Below are 24,909 nucleotides of genomic sequence, written 5' to 3' on the forward strand. Positions count from 1 at the left end.
GAGCATTTTGGAATTATGCCCAGAGAGTTATAAAACTCTGCATATTCTTAGACCCCACAACACCATTTTGGGGTCTTTCCCAAGGAGATCAGGAAAAAAGGAAAAAAAATCTATATGTTCCAAAGTATTTATAGCAGCTCTCTTTGTGGTGGCAAGGAACTAGAAATCTAGGGGATGTCCATCAATTGGGAAATGGCTGAACAAATTTTGGTATATGATTGTGATGTAATTCTACAGCATGATAAGAAATGATAAGCAGGTTAATTTTCAAAAAACTTAGAAAAGATCTACATGAAATTAGGAAGAACACAATGAGTAGAACCAAGAAAACATTATATATGGCTACTGAATTAATATTTGAAGAATAATTTGTGAATGTTCACCTCCAGAGAAAGAACTGATAGAAACAGTAGAGACTATCAGGTGATGCCTTCTATGGTGCAGAGAGGATAGAGAGGGAATGAGATACCTGAGAATTTTAATGTAACCAACAAACAAAATAATTTTTAAAAAATTGTATGTCTGATGCAAGGATCTTTATAAAGAAATTTCTTGATCAATCAATTTGGATAGTAGCTCACATTTATTTAAACTTTAAGGTTTCCACAGTACTTTTGCTCAAGGTCTCCCCATGAAGTAACTAGCAGAAGTATTATCCCTATTTTAAAGATGAAGAAACTGATGCTCTTGGTGGCTTTGATGTGTCCTTAAGTGAGGCAAGGTTGTACAGTTGTCTAAAAATGTCGACTCTCTGTGTGACAGTGTGCAAGTGGTTTAAACTTTCTTAGCCTTGGTTTATTCATCCATAAAGTGTGGATTATATAAGTATTGCCTAGTTCCCAGGGGGTTGTGAAACTCTGCAAACTATAGAGCACTCTATGTGTCAATGGTTATCATGATTATTATTGTACTTGTTCATCCTTTGAGTAAAGACCCTTCTAGATCTGAACCCAGGCCTTTGGACTCCAGGCCAATATCCTCTCCCATACCACACTGTGTTTCACATTATCATGGTCAACTTGAGGCCAGATATTTATGGTTAAAACATTTATCTTCACTAAGCAACCTCACCGGTCACTGTACTTATTGTTACAATTTTATTTGATTTGGCCATGTCAGTTATTACTGATTGTAAGCAAAGACCTGTGATCAGGTTCAATGTATGTATATAGGGAAGGTCTTTTTTTTTTTAATACTATTCTATATTCTGGTACATTCATAAGCTCAGGTGTATGTTGGCTTTTGGTAGCATTAAAAACAGAAAAGTGTTTCACATGCTCAGTCCTTGCATTCTAGTCTCTCTTCTTTTAATGCTATCTGTTTTAACTCCTTGGAAAGTGGTGAACCAAGTGCAGTATATATGATAATTCTCTATTAGCAAGAATATTTGCTTGAGCTAGAATGCCACATTCCACATTTATCCCATAAAACAGAATGTATGAAGATGTTTTAGTTACACATCAATCTTGGGTACTCGTTAAAAGCTCTGCTTGGCAAAATATCCCTCTAACCTTTTTCTAGCCTAGAGCACGTTACAAAACTAAAGTAATAAAGCTGCATGTTTTTTAAGAAAAAAATATTCCATAGGACTGAATTTTCACTAATTAAGACAAGTTTTATGTCTTAATCTGTGCTGAACAATGAGCCTTTACTGCTGGACTTTGGTCTTCTTGGCCAAGTAGGGCTATTCCAATGGTCAAAGGCCCCAAATTCACCCCCTGTTTATTTGTTGGGGAGACTCTATCTTTTTGGATGACAAGCCCAAATACCAACTACTCTTAAGATACAAGGTAAAGTGTGAAAACATTGTGTTAAGGAAGAATTTATATTCTGAATAGAAAGCAAAATTACCTTAATTTCTATCATGAGTTTCATTTTGTCAGTGTCCAGTTTTCTCTTTAGTTGGTCAATTGCATGCTGTACCTCCGTGATTTGGATTATTAGATTATTCTGTGAAATAAACAAACACATATTTAACTTATTCCCAAATCAGAATTTAGAGCTAGTCTGGGACCCTAAGAATCAGATAGTCCAAACTTCCTCATTTATAGGTGAAAAACAAAAGGCTTAGAGATATCAAATGACTTGCTCACTTATATAATAATATAGAATCTATATATCTATGAGATTTTTTCTTTTTAATTAGTTGCTACAATTGTTGACAATCTTTTAGTAATGTTCTAATTGTCTCTGATTTTTGAATTCCTCCAAATGTTACCCCAAGTCATTCACTTCCCTTTTCTGTTTTATGTTTTTTTTTTTTTGCCAGTTAGACTATATCCTCAAAATAAATTACATTTAAATTAATATTTGAGGTCATTTTTCTGGATGATTTCCATTTTAGACATATAACATTTGATATGCTGATAGACAAATGGAAATGTCCAACAAGTCCTTGGAAATATGTAACTGGAATTCAGAGTAAGTTCGGATATTTGGATGATGTGAGCTGATGTGAAGAGAGTTGACAAATTCTGGGAGAATGTGTGAAGAGGGAATAGGGTCAAGGATGGAGGCCTATGGAACACTACTATTCAGGTAGGAGGAGGAGGAGCCATTTCCTCAAGGAAATTGGAAACCAACCACTGGAAATGGATTGTGAAAAAATTCGAAGAAGTGGGTGATTAAGGTATCAAATGCATCAGAAAGATCCAAAAGAATGAAGCCTGGGGAAAGGCCATTTTATTTAACAAGTCGAGTGTCACTGACCTTTCCAAAGGAGATTTCAGTTGCAGGAATATAAGCAATGTTCAATATAAATGACTAATTGTGAATTCTGTTGCTTCAGAAGGCAAAAGCGTGAGGTAAAAATGACATCAAGCAACCTTTTGACTAGAAAATCTGTTGCGGGCTGTCATAGATTTTCACAGTGGTAAATCTAGGATCTGAAATATCATGTAATGCCCTTGACAATTCTCTGGGACTATGAAGTTACAGATAAATTGTCAACTACATCCATAGTGCACGTTTCCACACCAAGGTATTTGCTATGGAGATGAAATCACAAAGTCCAACTAAAAAAAAACAAACAAACAAAGAAAAAACCCCAAACCATAAGACATAGGGAGCCATGAACTCTGTGTCTGTTTCTCCATATAATTGGGATGTTCAACATTGAACTAAGCAATTGAAGACAAACTGATAAGAATTCGTTTGATTAGAGCCAACTGAAAGATAAGTCAAAGTAAGCAGACTTCACCGATGTGGCAGAGGGAAGTCATTTGTCATTTTAAAGAGATAAAAGAGAATTGTAAGGAAAATTGGGTGGAAAAGTATATTAAAGTAAATCTCATAGGTGGGAAGCCTTGCTGTTCAGACAATGGGAATGTAATAACCACAGCATCACAAATGACCTGATTTCAGGTGATATATCTAGAAGTAAAAAGACTTAATTCCAACCTTGCAAACCCAAATTATAAAGAGATGATGAGAGGAAGGCAGCAGTAGTGGACATAAAGCTGGTCTTGGAGTCAGGGAGACCTGAGCACTGCCTCTGACACATACTATTTGCATTAATCCAGGCAAGCCATTTAACCTCTCAGTAAAAGATTCTATATTGCAGAAACGTTTTCCACTAGTCTTAAGAGTGGAGATTGCCTCATCAAGGGGTTAGTTCCCCACGCCAATAAAATCATGGGTTTGGATTAAACAAAACAAATCAAAAAAAAAAACAAACCCCAAAAAGCATTAGAGCAATTATAGCATCCAAAAAACTAATTGTGAAAATTCATTATTCCACAAGAGAAAATGTAATGGTTCTGGTTCAAGCTAATCAAAGTTGACGGATATTAATGAAGCACCTATTATGTTCAGGGCACTGTGAAAATTCTAGAGATACCAGAGGGAAAATGATAGGGCCTTCGTTCTCCTGAGGAGTATAATCCAAGACAGAATGCACTAATAGCCAATCCCCAAAGTGACATCTAGAGGTAGAAGGCACTTTATGCTGGAGTGGTCAAAGAAGGCTTCACACAGGAGATGTTACTTGAGTTGAGCCTTGAAGAAAAGGGATTTAACAGGCAGAGATAGGAGGGAACCAAGTCCAGGAATAATGTGTGAAGGCACAGAGATGGAAAAAGGCTCCTGTCAGGCTGGAACCTTGTAGAGGACCTAAGGCTATAATGGCAGACTGGGGCCACACTGAAGAGAGCCCTAAACGCCGGACTAAGGAGATAGTGGTATCCCCTGCACTGAAGGACATCAAGTAAAGGTCGATTGATCACTTATCAGTTATTCTGTAGAGATGATTTTTGTTCAGGGAGAAGTTTTAGAAGACCTTTGTATTTTACTCCAATAACAACAGGGCATCTTGGGAAGTTCTTGATTGGGAGTCATAGAGTTGGGTGTGTGCCCTAGGAAATGGCCAGTAGCTCTGGAAACTAGTATCAGAGGGGCAGAGTGATCAAGCTACTCCTTTAGCTGGAGACCTGAACACCTTTTATTTTAAAGAGGTTTTTAATACATTTTAGGGACCACTTCTCACTCTTTTACTTTTTCATCCTTCCTTGGGATTCCTCCTTGGTGTGCAGACCCTATACCAAAGCTCATGTAGCTAAGGCATGGGCAGGAGCTTTTAGAGATCAGCACAAAACCTAAGTCACCAAAAGAAGGAAACGTTGCACCAATAGTGTTAGCTCCCTGATTAGGCAATTTGTTGAGCCTGATTGGCCAGCTCCATTTCATGTCTCTACATGAAGGACTTTAGAATAGTTTTTGGCTTCTAATGTCAACTTTCTGCTTGGGTTTGTTTATTCATTCATTTGTTTATTTATTACACCCACCTGATCTTGTACTTTGCTTGTCTTAAACCTGATTCCTTATTACTTACTGTTTTAGACTTGAGAGTGCTAAGATAGTAAATGTACCTGGGTCATGATGCCTTGTTAATTCCCAAAGGGATTGACACCATCCAATCCAGATGCAATCACCATTGGAGACTGGTACTTCTGCCTATTAATCTTGGATCACCTGGATAAATTATAGTAGTCCATAGTACTCACTAAGCTTTATTTAATGGGGAGGTATAACCAGGTAGACAACTGCCTTGGGGGAATGAATAAAAGGTGGTCTTACAGACTGAATGCAGGTAGTCTGGACATTGAGTTATCTACTTTAGATTGTTTGTCCTTTCAGTAATTTATAAATACCAGACATGCTAATCCAGAATGTCATGATTTATCCAGAAGACTCCTTAATATGCAGGTTGAAGTCTGGCAAGCACATGCAATTGGTCAAGCCAATTTTAAAGCCAAACTAGAAAAACATATCCAATAGAATAAATCAGGAGTTCTTAGGGTATATTGTGCTAAGAGAAGGAGCTATAGAAACCATAATCCTAATCATGAACATTGACCAATGAATCAGAGAATCAGAGTTGCAAGGTACCTCAAAGGTCTTCTAAAAACAACTTCTCCATAAACAAAAATTCTCTCTAAAACATAACTGATAAGTGATCAATCAGCCTTTTGAGTGGTGGCTTTCAGGGAAACCACTCACTACCTCCTAAGGCAAGTCATTCTGATTTTATATAACTTCAGTTGTCAGAAAGTTTTACACCAAACCTAAATCTCTCTCTGAAATTTCTCATCAATTCAACAAGATTTTAAATGCCTACAATGTGCCTGCTACTAAGTTGGATGCCATAGACTCATAGGCACTAAGCACTAAGGATTACTAAGAAAGGCAAAAACACAGTTGAGGAGCTCACATTCTAATGGAAAAAGACATATTAACCGCTAATGCAATTACAAGATATACATGGAGTAAATTGCTAGTAATCTCAAAGGGAAGGCACTACCATTAAAGAAGACCCAGAGAAAACTCTTGCAGAAAGGTAGGATTTGAGCTGAGGCTTGAAGGAATCCAGGGAAGTCAGGAGATATAGACAAGAAGGGGAGACACTGGAGTTTACTGGGTAGAGAACCTGGTGGTCAGAACTGCTATTTTATGACAAGAAATCATATGGTTTCTGTTGGGTCTGTTATTGATATTGGAAATTTGCTTTTCTTTCTATTTTTTAATCAAATAAACCAATAGTTTTTCTGTTTTTTTTTTCACATAAAACCAGTTCCTTGTCTTATTAGTTCCATAATTTCCTTACTTTCAATTTTATTGACTTCTTTTTGATTTTCAGGATTTTAAATTTGGTATTTAATTGGGAATTTTAATTTTTTCTGTTTTTTAAAAGTTTATATCTCTAATTCATTGATCTACTCTGTCTGTCTGTCTGTCTGTCTGTCTCTTTTGATGTAAGCATTTAGAGAAATAAAATTTCCCTTAAGTACTGCTTTGGCTACACCCAAAAAACTTCAGTATGTTGTTTCTTTGTTATCATTCTCTTCAATGAAATTGTTTTTTGTTTCCGTAAGTTGTTCTTTGACCCACTTATTCTTTAGGATAAAGTTATTTAGTTTCCAAACACTTTTTAGTCTTTTTTTTCCCCCTGCAGACCTCCAATGTATGTAATTTTTATAGCATTATGGTCTGGAAAGGATTCATTTAATTTTTCTGCATTTGGTTGTGAGGCTTTTATGTCCTACTATCTGATCAATTTTTGTGAAGGTGCCATATGCTGCTGATAAAAAGTTATATTCCTTTTTGTTCCCATCCAGTTTTCTCCAGAGGTCTATCAACTCTACTTTTCTAAAATTCTACTTACCTCTTTCATTTCTCTCATTTGTTTGTTTTTTTTTTAATTTGATTTATCTAATTCTGAAAGGGCAAGGTAAATGTGCCCTATTAAAATGGTTTTATTGTCTATTTTCCCTTATAATTAATGTAATTTCTTTTGGAATCTGGATGCTATGCCACTTGCTGCATATATGTTTAATATTGATATTACTTCATTGTTTATAGTACCTTTTATCAAGATGTACTTTCCTTGTTTATCTCTTTTAATTAGATCAATGTTTACTTTTGCTTTGTCTGAAATCATAATTTCTACCCTTGCTTTTTTAGCTGAAGTAAAATAGATTCTGCTGAGATCCTTTACCTTTATTCTGTGTATCTCCCTGCTTTAAATGTGTTTCTTATAGATAGGATATAGTGGGTTCCTAGCATTTAATCTACTCTACTATACTCTTTCTTTTGTGATTGAGTTCATCTCATTCAAATTCATAATTAATGATTATGAATCTTATTCCCCCCCCCATTTATCCTTCTCTTCCTTTCCTTTCAGCGTTTCCCTATTCAAAAATATTTTTGCTTTTGCCTGAGTTCATTCCCCCAACCTTTTGTTGATTCCCCTTTTTCTTATTCCTCCACCCCTTTTTTACTTCTCTAGAGGGTAAGATGGGCTTCTATAGCTAACCAAAGGTGGAAGTTATTCCCACTTTGTGCAAATTCTGATGAGAATAAGGTTCAAGAACTGCCCACCATTTCCCCCTATCTTTCCCTTCATTGTATTGATTCTTTTGTACTTCCTCTTGTGAAATAGTTTATCCCCAAATTTCTCTCCTTTTCTCTTTTTATCCCATAATTTTATTTTGTTTAATCCCTGCTATCTATATATGCTCCTATTCACTACTTTAATAGTGTTCTTAAATATCTTCCATACCTTAAGTATCCTAAGTACTTTAGGTACTTAAAGTATTATGAATATCTTAAGTATCTTAGTTATCACTTTATATAATAATGCAATCAGTTAATACCATTGTTTCCCTTGATTACTTTAAGTATCTTAAGTACTTTAAGTATCTTATATCATAGATATCTTGAATATCCTAGTTAACACTTTCCCATGTAAGAGTGTGATCAGTTTAACTTCTTTGAATTTTTTCTTTTCTTTTTATGCTTCTCTTGAGTGTTGAATTTGATCATTAAGTTTTCTTTTCATCTCTAATCATTTCATCAGGAATACCTGGAAATACTCTACTTCATTAATGTGTATTTCTTCCTCTATAATATTATGCTCAGTTTCACTGGGTAGGTGATTCCTGGTTTGTAGTTCTAGATCTTTTGCCTTGAAGAATATTATATTCCATGTTTTTCAGTCCTTGGGCCTATGTAATACTGACTGTGGTGCCACAATATTTGAATTGTTCTTTTCTGTCTACTTATAGTATTTTCTCCTTGCCCCAGGAGTTTGGGAATTTGGCTATAATAATTCTAGGATTTTTAAATTTGGGATCTCTTTCAGGAAATGATCAGTAAATTCAATTTCAAAATTTCCCCTGAGGTTTAGGCCTTTATTAAAGGTTTTTCTTTTGCACCATAAAGAATTTTAAATGTACCAAGAAGTCTCTTTAAGAAAAATTGGTTAGCACATTTGGAGTTTGGGAGAAGGAATGGTACCATCAGCATGAAGGAGTCTAGTGGTCATAGATTTCTATTTTCCCCTTTTGTTCAAGAACATCAGGACTATATTCACTGATTATTTCTTGCAATATGATGTCCAGGCTCTTTTTTTGATCATAGCTTTCAGGCAGTCTTTTGGTTCTTGGGTTTTCTCTGCTGGATCTATTTTCCAGGTGAGTTGTTGTGCCAGTGAGATATTTCAGATTTTCTTCTATTTTTTCATTCTTATTAAATTTGTTTTATTGTTTTCTGTTTATGTTTTATGGAGTCATTTGCTTTAATTTGTCCAATATTGGTCGTTAGGGAGCCATTTTCTTGCATGAGGTTTTATATTTTCTTTTTTTAGGTCTCTCATTTCCTTTTGAAATTTTTTCTTCTACCTCTCCTATTTGTTTTGTGAATCTCTTGGAGCTCTTCCAAAAGTTCATTTTGGACCTGATAACCTTTCACATTTGCCTTTAAAGTTTCATACATTTCCATTTTGGCACTGCTACCCTCTTCTGAGTTTGCATTTTTAGCCTTCCCTGTTTCTGAAGTAGTGTTCAGGATCAGGCTGTTTGTCTTTTACCGAGCTGGGGAGTCTTTTTTTTATGATCTTGCCTGTATGTTGAAGCTCAGCTCCATTTCTGGGGTAGAAGGAGTACTGTCCCTAGGTTCCCCCAAATGTCAAGTATTTCAGATTAAGCTTGATTCCGCTCCTCAGATGCCACTCCACTGAGCATCCTGAGGACCAGCTTGCTCTTTCTGCCAGACACTCCCCTGGATATGCTTGTAACCAGGCCATTTCTTAAGTTCTTCAGCATGTACTTGTCCCATGCTACTCCTCAAGCTCCTTGGCATGTACTGGTTTGCTCCTCTGCCACTGTTCTCTCTCTTACCCCAGCAAAATGGGTCCTTTCTGCAGACTCGCTGCATTTTCTTTTGGGAAACTCCTGTTTGAAACTGTCTTTTGTTGGTTCTGCCTCTCCTAAACATGTTTTGAAGCCTTTTTGTGTTTGGTTGTTTGGAGGGAGGTTTGGGTGAGTCCAGAACATTCCTCACTCTGCCATCTTGGCTACTGGAAGTGGAAGTCAGACTGGATATTTTAGATCACTTTGATAGCTCTCCAAGGAAGCTGCCCAACTTCTTTCCCTGAAGTAGGGAGACTAATTAGAAGGCTATTACAATAATATAGGAATGAGGTGATGAAGTCATGCATCAGAGTGGAACCTGTGTAAGAACATGAGTTCATAATCAAAGAGAAGGAGTCATCTTTGAGACCTGGAACTATTGTCTTAAAAGAGAATAATCTGTAATCGTTACTAGAACTGACCACCAGAGTCAACACTCCAAGTCAGAGGCAGATCTGATGGGATATAATCTAGCTCTAATATGATATCCAAATTCCATTTTATCATGGAGCAACAATATATGAATGTTCACGTCCACAAATGGGAAGTTTCTAAAGAAAACCCAATGTGGACTGAATTAAGTGTCCTGCAAGTCTGAGATTCTATTTTCTTTTTTTTTTTATCCTTTCTGGCTTACTAACAATTCTAAAACAGAAGGGCAAGGGCTAGGCAAACAGAATTAAGTTACTTGCTCAGGATCACACAGCTAAGAAGTGTCTGAGGCTAGATCTGAACCTAGGCTCTTCAGACTCCAAACCTGGCCCTCTATCTACCATGCCACCTAGCAGCCCCCGATTCTATTTCAATAAAACTAAATTTAACATGTGGACTAATTTCCATTGACCTATACCATATCAGTCCAACACGATGTTCCCTAAAATGAGATATCTTTGAAAGGAAAATAAAATGTAATATATAGTAGAAAACAATATTTATAAATACTTCCCAACAAAGTATATTATTATGTTGTGTTGTGGCACTGAAAGGACCCTGGATTCTTGATGGCTATGACAGAGATGTACCTCATTATCACCAATATACCGGGCACTAGGAGATGGCAGTCTATTAAACAAAAACCAAAAATGGTCCCTTGTCCTGTGTTTCCTCTTTCCTCTGCCACAGTAATGACAGAATAACAGAAAAGAGGGGCAAAAGAGTGTTAAGAAACACATAAAAACCATTATAAAAACCATACAGAATGAGATCAGTAACTTTTTATGAAAGCAGTTCTATTTTAGAATCAATTTGATTATCTCAGTTTCATCCCTGAGAAGACTGAAGCCATCCAATATGAACTCCAGGCATTTGCACTGGCCTGGAATTCATAATGGCTATAATTATTTCACTTCTCATCTTCCACCCCTTAGCATTTTTTAAGTCCTAACTAAAATCCCACTTTCTACAGGAAAGCTTTCCTAATCCCCCTTCATACTAGTCTCTTCCTTCTGTTACTTATCTCTAATTTATCCTGTATCTACCTTGTCTGTACATAGTTGTGAACTTTCATGGTATCTCCTTCATTGAACTGTGAGCACTTTGAGAGTAGGGGACATCTTTTGCCTTTCTTAATATTTCCAGTACTTAGCATAGTTCTTACACAGAGTGGGTTCTCAATGGATGATTATTGACTAACATGAATTCCCCTCCATCATTCTTCAAAACATTTTGGTATCACCTGATAACACCAACGTTTTTAATATTGGCTATCTTTGACTCTTCCCTCTCCCTCACTTCTTCAATTGTTACGTCTAATAGACTATATCACCAAATTATCTTTTATAACTATTTTCCTCTTTGCTCTTCTCACTGCCAATTCTCCAGTACAGGCCCTCATTACCAAATACTTGGAATATTTTGATAAAGCTTCTATTTTTACCCTTTCCTTCTCTAGTTTGTCATTTATCCTGTATCAGGTATCTATGCATATGTGCATTCTTAAGTATAGTTCTGATTATGATACTTTTGTACTAAAAAATCTTTACTGGTTCTCTGATGTCTATCATGTAAAATCCAAACTCCTTTCACTGGTATTCAAGGTCCTGCATAGTTGGACATTTCCCAATCTTTCCATCTTACCTCACGACACTGTTCTTTATAGTATTATACACTGCAACCAAACCAGGCTGCTTTCTGTCTTCCAGTCATTCCTTGGACTTTCCTACCCTTCAGCCTTTGGCCACACCATTCCCTGTGCCCCAAATGACTGGATCTGTTCCTTCTTTTGGCCTGTTGAATTCATACATCTTTTAAAACCAAACTCACAGGCAACCTTTGCCATGACCATTCCTGATCCTTCCTGTTACATAAAAATCTTTCTCTCCCTAGGTTTCAACTTTTTTAAGATTTTTAATACTTTCCAAACTCTTTGTGACTACATTAAGAGTTTTCCAAGCAAAGATACTGGAATGGTTTGCCATTTCCTTTTCCAGTTCATTTTATAGATGAGGAAACTGAACCTCAGGGTCACACACCTGGGAAGTGTCTGAGGCTAGATCTGAATTCAAGAAGATGACTTTCTTGACTCCAGGACCAGCACTCTATCCACCATTGCACCACCTAGCACCCACTGTTTATTTTATATCTCTAATAAAAGTACCACATATTATGTTATTAATACTTATATTAAAGTTAGCTGTATCTTCGCCTCACACTAAATTATAAACTCCATGAGGATAAGCACCAGTTGTATATCCTTCCTCCAGGGTTCAGCCCAGTTCTCTGCATATAGTGGGTACATAATCAAGGTTTGCTGAATTGAAATGAATTCTTTCTTTCTTTGTAAGTCAAAGATAGATCCTAGCTTGTGTCCCTCATAAGTGATTTCTTACTTTATTCCACTGGGTTGTTATCAGTCATCCAGAAGAATGTAGGAAGTGCCTATTGTGTGCCAGATTGGGGGGGGGGGGATACTTTGCAAATGTTAAACTGGTCGACAATGTGAGTTATTAATTTCTAGTCATTTATTCCACTGAACATAACAATGCCTCATGAGAGAGAGAGAGACTTGTTTTCCTTGACCCAAAACGGAAAATGTAAAAGCAATAAATAACAGGTATGAAGAGGAAATCCAAAATTTGATGTCAGGAGCTATCCCAGAGTGGAAGGGAAGTTTGAGAAGACAGTGGGTTCCCTTCTCTTGATCTTTGAGTGAAGGCTCAATGATAAGTTTTTAGATATCTGGCAGAAGATATCTTTGCTCAGAAAGAGGCTGGAATGGCCAGCAACTTAAGTCCGTCCCAAGTCAGAAATTCTGTGACTTATGAATCTCTGAAACCTTAATAATGGTTCTGAATGGCAAATCTGGCAATGGTATAATAATAAGCACAATGGGAAAGGCTAAATGATCAGATCACAAAGAACATAGAAGAATTTCTTTTTAAAGGATCCCACCTGGTTGACCTTAGCCCTAATTCTACTGCTCAGATAGCATTAAAATATAATGGAGTTAGTAGCAACTCTGAGGCCAAATTTTATATTAACTGTTGGTTGTAATCTGCCAAGACAAACTATACTGACACAAGTAAAAAGATTCCCAGTTCATTCCTACTATCTTCTCCAACTGTCCATTCCACTTTGGGATAGCTGGAAGTATTAGGAAGATTTTACTGACATCAAGACAATACTTTGCTCTTTGTTCCTGTTAATTCGCTGTTCCAGGTTCAGTCCTGTTGGGTCAAGAAGAACGAGTCTCTTTCTCATGAGGCGATGTTATATTTAGGAGAATAAATGAATAACTCACATTGTAGGCAGTTTAACCTTTGCAAAGTTTCCCTCGTATGTGGCACACAATAGGTGCTTAATACATTCTTCTGACCTTGGGGGGAGTAAAATAAGAAATCACTGAAAAAGGGCATAAACTAAGATCTATCCATGACTTACAAGGAAGGAATTCATTTCAGTTCAACAAACACTGATTAAACAACTCATTTAATGCTAAGAATATGTGTAAAAGAAGCACATCCATGAGTACAGTTTTGCTAAGAATGTTTGCTCTTGATGTTGTCAGTAATTACTATGAGAGGGGACAAAGGCATCAGGCTATATAACCTCTGATCTACTAAGAGCCAAATATTCCATTGAATAGAAGAATGAATTGAGCTATTGTAAAAGGACATTAAAAAAATCACTTTATACGTGGTGTTACTAGATTATAAATATATACCCAAAGAGGAATATTAGCATTTCCAAATTACATACGCTTAAAAAAAACATCTGGAATAGAAAAATAACCAAAGGGGCATAATGTACCTTTGAATCTTCCATATTTGCCAGATTTTTGGGCCGCATCTTGATCTCCCTAGCTTCTAGCTGCATGAGCAATTTTTTATAATAAAGTTCTAAATCTTCTTGAAGTTTGGTTAAAACTTCCTCCAAAGAAGCTGTGATTTTCTTGGTTTCAAAATATTTTTTCTTCCAAGCTTCCTGGACTATGGATAAAAGTAAAATTATTATTTGACTCATCCTAGAGTCATGTGCTTTTAGTAACAGTTCAATAACAGAATTTATCAATTAGAATAATTGATTCCCTTCATGTCACAGAGGAGGAAACTGAGGTCTTGCTATAGTCAAACAGTAGCGAAGTTAGGACCAAAACCCAAGGTTTCTGCATGAATCCTCTACTCAATCACCCATGTTATACAGTCCTTTCTGGAAATTACGAATAACAAATATTTAAAATGGTAATTATGTTAGCAATTCTTTTCCCTTGATTATTTTTCATGAGCTAGTTTGAGGTCATTATTTATCTCAGTCCATGAAGTAAAAGATGAGCTATCCTATTCCCAAGGGTTTTCCATTAGAAATGATCAAGGCAGACTGGCTATACCTGTCTTATCTGAATTATTTTAATCAATGAATGATCTGGATCTTTTTTTCCTCTGCCTTGATAGGGCCTATTTTTGTGAAGTTAACTGATTCAGTGCCGCAATTTATCAAAAGGGACAATCTAAAGCCAAAATCACTATAAGTGTTTAGGGGTTTAGTTTTATCATGGCATAAATACTGTTGAAATGAATATTTATGTTTTCAAGATGCAGTTACATTCTCCTTTTCTCTTGTTTGTCTTATATTTATTCTTACTTAGATTTAATAACTTGGATCCCAGCAATAATAATTTATGTGGTATTATACTAAAAATTTTTTAAAATTAAAAAAATTAGCATTGTTAAAAAATTACCATTTGGATGGTTGCTTTTCTGATATATAATAAGAAGCCAATACTGTTGCTGATTCTTACATATATGATCTGGGCTCCTGGGAGCTTGGTGCTAAATTATTTATGGATGATCAGCTTTTAGATACACAGGAACAATTTTCTCTTGCTATGATCTACTAAAAGTAAGCCCTTGACAAAAACTTTTTAAACTTCTGAGAAGTAGGGTAGTATAGTGAATAGAGACCTTGGAGTCAGCAAGGCATGGGCTCAACTGCTTCCCCTGTGATCATAAACAAGTCACTTTATCTCAGGGACCCAGGCAACTTTTAAAGACTAGAAGGTACAGAAATGTTGCCAGTCTGCCCCAGTGGAGGGAATTTCCATACCTAGAGTTCTCTATATAAAAGAAATCACAGTTCCAGACCTTACCTTCCCCCCAAATCTTTAAAAAACATAATTTCATCTTTTTAAAAAAACCTTAGAAGGTAGTTAGAGGGAGCTGTATTATCCACATTTTATAGAAAGGAAAAATGCTATAAAACATAACTTGCTTAAAGTCACATAGTTGGCGGGGAATTTAGCACCAGATTTCAAATGTTCTGTAAATTGAATTACATGAAGCAATCTACCAGAAAATAGGTTTAGACTAACATCTTATACCATCTACCACAATAAGTTCCAAATGGATACTTGACAGAAATATAAAAGGTCATATTATAAAAAATACTGGGGCGAAAGAAGGAAGGTAAGTTTCAAAACTATGGTTAAATGAAGCATTTTTAATTAAATATGAGATGGTAGCAAACAAAAAAATAAAATAGACAACTTTGATTATATAACATTGAAAAACCTGTAGGAATGTAATGCAACTAGAATTAGAAGAAGGGCAGTTATTTGCAAAAAAAAAAAAAAAACCAAACAGTAGGTATCTTTGATAAAGTTCTGATACCATATGTGTATGTCATTGATAAGATTCACAAAAAAAGCCATTTGCCAAACAATAAGTGGTCAGTTTACAAAAGAAGAAATGCAAACTATCCACACATCCAAATAGGAAAAACAGCTCCAAATTATGAATAAAGACAATGAAAACTCTCAGGTTTCTCCTCACACTCATCAGATTGACAAAAATTACAAAAGATGAAAATGTCAAATTTTGGAGGGGCTTTGGAGGTAACAGGCATAGTAATGCACTGTGGGTAAACTGTGTGTTGGGAAATTCTCTTCAAAGACTCACTGATTGCTTCATACACTTTAATACAACATTACTCACCAAAAGTTTATTCTCTAAAGAGGTCAAAGACAGAGGCAGAGTTCATACATACAAACACATTTAAAGCAGTACTTTTTCTGATAGTAAAGCATTAGAAACAAAATAGAAGCTTCTCAGTTGGGTGACTGCCTGAACAATAATGATAAGTGAAAATGAGGCAATATTATTGTGCTATAAGAAATGATGAATGTGCAAAATCCACAGAAATTTGAGAAGACTTACATGAACTGATGCAAATTTAAGTTATCACCAAGAGAACAATTTACACAATAATGTACAAGACCACAATAATGTACAAGAAAAGAAAACTTGAAAGACTTTAGCTTTCTGATCAATGCAGTGGCCAGTCATGGCTTCAGAAAACTTAGGGTAAAGTATGTCTCCCTTTTAGCAGCAAGAACTAGAATAATGTACTAGAAGTACAAAATGAGTCCTATATTTTCAGACATGGGAAATGTGATATGTTTTGTCTGACTATGTCGTATTTGCTTCAAGGATGGGTGAACTCTGTTGGGGTAAGAGTGTGAAGTAGAGGGAAGGTATAAGAAAAAAAACTAAGAGGGAAAAAAATAGAAGGGATGAAACAAACAAGGCCATAATTTACTACCTTGTTAAATTTAATATACACTTTTAAAAATAAACTGTAGAGAGCAGATGTTTATAGCTTCATGTATAATTCTCTCACCCTTCTTGTTTGTGTATTTGAATATTTGTTTGTAGATGATTAAGTTCATAATAAAAAAGTCAAAAAGGAGTTCTATGTTCTTTCTACTAGACCTTTAGTGACTTAAATAAAACCATTAAATTCCTATAGGAAAATATAAATCCCCCCCCAAATACATTTCACCTTCCTAACCTGAGCAGAAACCTTAGTTTAACACTGATATTTATTGAATATTCTTTTCCTCTTAATGTAGTATAATGAAATAGATTTATAGAATTATAGACCCTAAAGGGACCTTAGATATTATCTATTATACTCCTTGTTTTATAGGTGAGGCAAATAATACCCCAAGTAAAATGACTTGCCAAATGTTGTAAAATTGACAAAAGTGGTAAAGCAAAGCTATGAATGGCTATGAATACAATTCAATAAATGTTTTTCAGTGGATACTATATGCAAGGATAGTGTGATAGACAGTGATGCTATAAAGACAACATTTATAGTCCCTGCTTTCAGGGAGCTTACATTCTACTGGTGTCTAGATTCTAATCTAGGCTCATGTCCAGTAATCTGCAGTTGATGACAACGTGGAGAGGAAAGTGGGCTTAGAGTCAGGAAGATCCAAGTTCAAATTTGACCTCAAATACTTATAGCTATGTGACAACCTCCATTTGCCTCACACACATATAAACTACTGCTATTTTCCAGAGGAATTTTCAAGGAATTTCAGATTTGGAAAGGATCTCAGCAACTGATTAGTCCAATCCAGACCTGAAAGGGTCCCCACTAAGAAATACTTGATAAAAGGCCACCTAACATTTCTGTGGAGACTCCAGTAATGGTGGGCAGATGGGGTGGGGGAACCTCCTTCCCAAGCAGGTCATTTCACTTTGGGACTGTTCTAAGTGTTAAGCACTCTAACCTTAATTGAGCTCTTTGAAATACTGCCCATTGCTCCTCTATCCACCCCAAGGGGTCATGCAGGGCAAGTTTAATTCCTCTTCTATAGACCTGACACCTCCTCAAATACTTGAAAACAGCTGTCCTCCCTGTTCTTAGTCTTCTCCCAGTTCTTTCATTTAATCCTTCCGAAGGATGAATTTGAGGCCATTCTAATTGTCCTCTGAATTATTCTCCAACTAACCAACATCCTTTCTGTATTGTGTCCAGAACTCAACAAAGTTCAGGTATGGTCTGACCATGTCAGAGCACAGTGTCATCTCCCTATTTTTGAAAGTGAGATCCTCTCAATTTAGTCAACAATGGGATTACTTTTGGTGGTTCAATATCACACTGTTGATCATATTGAGTTTACAGCTCACTAAAACCCCCAAATCTCTCTTAAAAAAAAAACCCACAACAACACAACTATCTGATCATATTGCCTCTGTTTTCTACTTGTGAAGTTAATTTTTGAACCCAAATGTGAAATTTTACATTTATCCTCATTACACTTTGGAATCTGAGATTCTGCCCAATAATCTGGCCTGTCAACCTTTGTTTGGATGCTGTCTTACAATGTGTTTGTGATCTCACTGGTAGGTATTATCTCCATCTTTGACATTAATGCTATCTATGCATCCCTAGGTCTAAATCATTGATAAAAATGTCAAATGACAGAGACTAAGCACAGAGTCCTGGGGTATAAGATTAAAGACTTTCTTGCCTAAGGTCACTTCAAATATGACTTTGCCCACTGCTTCATCTGTTAGAGATTATAAGGCCATTCACTGACTCCTAAAGCAGTACCCTGAATTCTTAGGCAAAATTATATTTTGAGGGCATTAGATTTTTGCAAGTCATTCACAATAAACATAACTTCCTAATGATATCTACAATATCCATATATGATATTGTTACAATCAAAATTATCTTGAGAAATTGATTTTGCATAAAAATATCAGTTTATTGATTATATTGATTCATTGGTTAAGCCAGCATCATAACCAATAAAGTGAAATCAGTCAATGGCCCTCTCTCAGTGTCTGATCAGGCAGCTCAATAAATAGTTTTAGGAGGTCACTATTCAGACACTCCTTTGAACATCTTAAAAGTTCTCCGATTGATAAGAAGTTAACTAAGAGGTGGTTCATCAAACTATCTACCCCTCTTCATCCCCATGGCATAGGAAACACATACACAGGAAAAGGCCCCTTGTTCTCTTCATTTATTAACCAAATTCTATTAAAAGGGGCACATTCCTGGGGATTCCTAAGGATAAAGAAAATGTAAAAACCTGTAGTGTGAATGGTGCCTGGGCTTGGCATGTGAACCTTCTTCTCTCATATGTAGGTCCTTACATAGGCTCAATGCAGTGAATGAAAAATAAATAAATCCTCACAACATGTTTTATGTACTTAAAAGAATAAGAACTTTTATCACTAGCTTGTGGTTTGAATTATATTACTATGTTTTTATTTTGCATCTGATTCCCTATTATCTTTTGGAAGGGGACATAGAATGATATGACAAGGAAAGATATGAAGATCACATTTTATATTAGACTTCTGTAGAACATTGATTGGTATTACTTCTAAACTTCACTAGATGTGACTATTAATTTGATACCAAATGCTATAACACTAAAAACAATGAAACGCTAATTATAATTTTATATTTATTTTAGTAGTGAAAGGCTTAAATATTTTGTTTATATGGCTATAAGATATCTATTAAACTATACCACGATATCTTTTCATTTTGCTTTGTTCAAATAAACTTTTAACTCTTTTTAACAGTTCTTCTCTAGTCTCTTCCAACTGACATCTTTCTTCCTTTACTTGCTTCATTTGTTGCATAATCTTGAGTCCTAAGAAAATATAAGCCATATTCATCAATATATAGAAGCTAAAGCTAGGCAAAATCTTCCACAATTAGAAAAATAAACCACACCTTGACTGTTACTTTCTTTGTGGCTGTACAGTATTTGCCTCCATGGCAAAGGTTCCATCTCAGGTTCTGAATACGATGTGCAGAAAATATATAAAGGGAAGGTGAGAATCATGCAAATGAATACATTGGCATTAAAAGTATCTATAAAGGGCATATTACTGAAAGGACATTCTAATTCTCTTCTTCAAAATTTATGCATGCAACAACAGATACAATTACAGTATTGAGACACTATGTTAACTCAAGGTTACATTTTTAAAGTTAGTTACTTTAATAAATCTTTATATAGAAAATATCAGACTTTAAAGAAAGAAAATAAGATTTTAGCATTTATTTTTCATGTAGCAATACTGTGAACTAATAAAAAAATAGGTTCATTTACTTGAGTTTTATTTCTCAGTCACCTTGGTTAAGTACTTACTCTCATTTTGTAAACCAGAATTTTCAAGCATTCCTGGAGCAAAAGCAAGGAGTGGTAATGAAGGAGGAGCAGAAGGACCTGGTGGCTTGTCAAAATCTTCATCACCTAACTGTAACCAAACAAATGAACAGCAGGGATCCTTTTTGAAATATTTGTCAACAGAAAAAATGACATTAAAAAATTACTACAATTGCTATTTAGATGCTATTTAGATGTGTCTAATATTGCCCATGTGGATGTTTACAACTTAGGTCATGTAAGTAGCTATGGTGTAGAGTATAGTATCAAGTGTAGAGAGCATCCCAGAACAGATGTGATCCATTTTGCTTTCAGAACAAATACCTGAAGGAAAATGTGTTTCAAATACACAGATTTCAGTTTATTTAGGTGAGAGCCATTAGCCTCTTTATGATAGTATTAAAATAGTAGGTTCTGAGGTAGTAGGGTAACCTTAACAAGGACTGATACATGTAAAACATCAAAGAGGTGACAGGATAACTCAACACTACAGCCTGAGTTGCCTAGGCATGCCTTCTCAAAGCCTCCTTCTATCTAAATCTTTGTCCTAGCTGACCAGATCCACAATTTCAGCCAGGGTTAGGTACACTGGTCATAAAAATTTTAAAGGGCATTGCCCTCTTACACAAAGCAAATTGATGCCAACTACATTACTGAAAAATTACAGAAACAAAGAAATGTTGGAAGAGCTGACATTTGCTAATAATAATATAAGGAATTCAATAAATGCAAAATACTTTGCAAATATTCCCCAAAATTGCTACTGTTTACATTCCCCAAACATTCCCCAAAATAAGTTGCCTCATTGGACAATGTATATGAACTCATTACTGTACCAATTAACAGTATGCACTGATTTTCTTTTTTCTTATGGGATTGACAAATATTAATATACATTAAAAGAAATATATGATGAAACCATGAATTTTATTTCATAATTTATAATTTGCAAATACATAAGAAATCAACTTGGCATTTCAAAAATTGTCCTGCTTTTTTTTTTTGCCTCTCAACTTCCTTTTGCTAACTCAAATTTATTAATTGACATTCCTTCTTGAAATAATTTATGTGACAGGAAAGTACCATTTGAATTCATTCTCCTGGCCATCCACATTCATGTAGAGTGATTGCCTTATACCATGACATACTTCACCCTACATAGGCATCAAAATGAGTGATAAAACTGCCTTGAATCCTACCTCATTTAACACACAATTCGACATGAAAGGAAGTTGTCTGTATAATTTCTTTGCCTAAAGGAAGCCTAGAAAGCATTGCTAATGAAGCCCTGAACAAGAAATTCAAGATTGTAAGGACACCCATAGGTATTTATATTAGATTTTAAATCATAAATTTTAATTAATATATTTGTTATTGTTTTTAAAACCCTTGGAAGAAAGGGGGAGATTTGGGAAATGTATGGCTGATATCTGAAAATGGAATTTGATTTCTTGAATTTAAATTCAAATACAGAAATAACAGGATCCTAGAAAAAAATTGAATGGACCTAACAAGAGTTGTTAGTAATATAAATACAAGTCTTAGAACCTTGCATACCTACCCCAAAGGGCTTTAAACTAAAAAGGAAATAAAAAGGAGAAAATTTCCCTTGAAGATTTTCCAAGCTCAATGCCACTGGAAAGTAGATATGACATAAGAACAATAGCAACAGAAACACCTAGAGGTTCCCAGGAGATATAATAAGGAACAATAATAAAACCCCTTGCATCAAATGTTTTTGTACAAAGACACAAAGTATTTTTGTGAACAAGGGAACTAGTGATCCTAGTATAAGGAAACAAATCTGAGCTCCTAGGGATCACAGGGACTTGATAGGATGAGACTCTTGATTAGAAAGGGCTTTAGAAGAAATATTTATTAAGAAAAACAAAGGAAAGGTAAATGTAGGGAGTCTTTGTTGGGACCTGCTCTTTCCTTCTAACCATGGGCATCCCACAACTCTCTCCTGGGCCCTATACTGCTTCACTTAGTGATCTCATCATCTCCCATGGATTGAATTACTATTTCTATGCTGGCCCCTTTCTGCTAATCTCCAATCTCACATCTCTGCCTTTCAGACATCTAGAACTGAATGTCCTGTAGACATCTTAAACGCTCTCCAACCTTGCCAGTTACTGTCAATGGTAACACCATCCATGGCTCCTCACTCTCTCTCAAATCCAAACTGTGACCAAGGGCTGCTGATTGTATTTCTGATATCTCTCCTTTAGGCCCTCTTTTCTCCTCCCAACACTGCAGCTACCCTAGTACAGTTCCTTCCTCATCGCCTTACAATAGCCTACAAGTAAATTGACCTGCCTAAATCTCCCTCTTGTAATCCATGCTTAATTTGGCCACTGAAGTTATTTCCTGAAGTGCAGCTCTGACTAGCATATCCCCCAAGCCCTATTTAATGAATTAATGAATTCTAATAGCTCCCTTTTGCCTTCAGGATCAAATAAAAAATGGTCTGTTTGGCATTCAAAGCCCTATATCATAGCCCCTTCTACTTCTCCATTGTCTTTACCCCTTCCTCTCTGCTACACACTTTTCAACCCAGTGATGCCAATGAGAAATGAGACACCCCATCTCTTGGCTCTGAGCATTTTCTCTGGCTGTCCCCCATGCCTGGATTGCTTTCCTTCCTCATCTCTGTCTACTGACCTCCCTGGCTTCCTTTACGTCCCAAATTGAGTGATACAAGATAAGGTCTTAAAGCTAAGTTCCTGGTAGCCTCCAAAGGGCTGTTAAGTGCCAAGCAAAGGAGTTAGTACTTGATTCCAAGAGTTGTTGTAGTTTATGGAGTGATTGAAGGACAAGTTCAAAAGTGTATTTAAGGAAAGTCAGATTGTGAAGGATGGACTGGAAAGAGGGAGAGACCAGAGGAGAGGGAACAACATAGAGGGTTAATGAGATTTAACTTAACTGGCTCGAGTTGTAATCACCTGGTCTAGATGAACTAAAGGAACACCACTCCCTCAAAGCCTAGTTATCACCCATATTAGGGGGGTGACAAAGCAAACCAACAGACATATATCAGGGACTTTGTGGGCCCAAAGGCTACTTACAGTAGTTGTGAAATTCTGCCAAGAACTGTGAAACGTTGGTGAACATGGTTGTTGGGGAAAGTGCCTCAGGCAGTGGGAGGCAGCTACTCGGAAGGGTCCCAGAAATTGTCTGGGCAGGTCAGGGATGCAGACTAGCCCTGATCAGAACCATTGGGATAATCAGCTTGACACAGAGAATAGTAGGGTGTGCTCCTTCACATTCTCAGACCACAAGGAAAGACACTCTGGAACACACCAGAAATAACAATACTCCACCTGTTGGACATCACAAGTGATCATAAAGGGGTCTGAAGCTTTGAACCCTTTTATTAGATGCTGGTTCTCTATTATCATAAGACTGGAACTGTTTCTAACCAATTATATGGGCATGGGCTTCATACTATTTCTTATAAATGGTACTCTCACCTCTAAGTTAATCAATAATATACTGTACAATGCAGGACAATCCTAAGAATTAATTTAAACCCAGGTTAGATTAAAGAAGAGCTAAATTGAGCAGTTATTAAAATTTGAAGAGGAAAAAGCTGAGGAAACTAAGGTCATTGAAAACTTCCTTTGATACAAATTTCAAAAATTCCAATAGTGAAGAGGATGACAAAAATAATACTCATGACTCCAATGATTTTCAAAAGGAGATAGGCACACCGAGACCAAAATTTCTCAGAGTTCCCTTTAGGTTCTATAGAATGAATCCAACTAATGGACCAGTAACTAACTATACCAGAACAGAGTAATTTAAAAAGCTAGCATTTACTATAACCATCATGAATAAATTCATTCTCCTACAATGTTTGACAAAAGGTATAAAAACATTTCAAGACCTACACACAACTGACATGCAGCAGATGTTGCCATAATAAAAAAACATAAGAAGAAAGATAAGACTATCAAGGAATATTCCTAAGGACAAGTGCCAAACTTTAGCATGGCAAGCAAGGCTTAAGAGATCTGTAGAAAGATACTGGAATACTGAATTGATAGCTACCTGTTATGCACAACAGAAAACATGAAAGTCATATTGCCCAATTAATGGCAACAAAAAATGTGGGACAGAAGACAGAAAACAAACTATATCAGAAATTCTAGATCCCGTAACTAGACTGAAAGCAAAAGTCAAAGGAGCAAGGTAATACAAATAGTTATACAACAAATTAAAAAAAGACTGAGAAAATGACCTAGGATTTAACAGTAAGAAACCACTGGAAATTTTTAGAGAAAGTAATTTAAATTGAATGATAATTTCAAAAGCCAAATTGCAAGGTATTGGGAAGTGATTGGAGAGGAAGTAGGGACAAAGAATGTAAATAATTTTTTGGGTAGTTCCCCCTCCACATCTTCTCCACACACACACACACACACACACACACACACACACACACACACACACACACACACACACACACCAGGGATTTTGAGGAGGAGAAAGAGAGCCAGAGATGGAAAACCATTTTGAAAGGATCAGCCTCAATAAAGAGAAAGGCTACTTCTTCAAAGCCTGGAATTAAAAAACAGAGAATGGGAGATGATACTAAGGAATTTTGAGATGACAAGTGACAGAGAACAGGAACACACAATAAATGTCATTTTGTCCTCAAAATAGCTGAGGAAATTGAGGCCTAGAGAGGTTATATGACTTCTACAATATCCCATGGGCAATAAATAATGGGGGCAGGCTTGAAACTTAGTTCATCCGATTTTAGGAGAGGAGAGGTGGTTTGCAAAATAGCCTGTGCAGAAATTCCAACATGAAGTGGTTTAGAGAAGAGTGAAAAGATTGCCTTCTGATACGAAGTACAGTTGGGATTAAGTAACAAATGTGAGCCCAGTTAGTATTAATGTGTGAGTTACCTCCCAGGCTATTTGTCAGTCCCATGAGTTGGAGAGGAGGCAGATGGTGGCAAAAAATAAATAAATAAACTGGGGTTTGGTAAAGCCTGAATATTGAAATGACAAGGAAGCAAGGGGTAAGAGTAGAGAACAGTTAGACATTAAACTGGTTAACAATAGAGTGAAACTTAGGAAGGCAGGGAAGTACAAAGCAAGGGTGGCAACCTGGGAAAAAACTGAGGAGTAGAGGCAGGGTCTGGAAGTCAAAATGTGAGAATGAAAAATCAGTTTAGGATAAGTGAAATGATAGGATTTACATAACTAGATTAATATAAAATGGAAAGGACATTATACAATGGCAAACTTTGTTATTATAAGCAACAGTTTTGGCCCTAAGAGAAGAGGA

The 24,909-nt window shown here is 36.0% G+C and overlaps 1 protein-coding gene across 2 annotated transcripts in view; it reads right to left on the reverse strand.

Moving 5' to 3' along the window:
* SPATA1 (spermatogenesis associated 1) overlaps positions 1 to 24,909 on the reverse strand; it is an 82,184-nt gene that overhangs the window by 3,664 nt on the left and 53,611 nt on the right. For both annotated transcript variants that reach the window (XM_007480608.3, XM_007480605.3), the window contains 5 exons: positions 19,591 to 19,699; positions 19,170 to 19,235; positions 18,961 to 19,086; positions 13,434 to 13,612; positions 1,852 to 1,950 (listed from right to left, as the gene is read on the reverse strand). In XM_007480608.3, coding sequence (XP_007480670.1) covers positions 1,852 to 1,950; positions 13,434 to 13,612; positions 18,961 to 19,086; positions 19,170 to 19,235; positions 19,591 to 19,699 — 579 coding nt within the window. The remainder of the gene's footprint in view (positions 1 to 1,851; positions 1,951 to 13,433; positions 13,613 to 18,960; positions 19,087 to 19,169; positions 19,236 to 19,590; positions 19,700 to 24,909) is intronic.

This window comes from Monodelphis domestica, chromosome 2 (genome assembly GCF_027887165.1).
Source record: "Monodelphis domestica isolate mMonDom1 chromosome 2, mMonDom1.pri, whole genome shotgun sequence".
NCBI lineage: Eukaryota > Metazoa > Chordata > Mammalia > Didelphimorphia > Didelphidae > Monodelphis > Monodelphis domestica.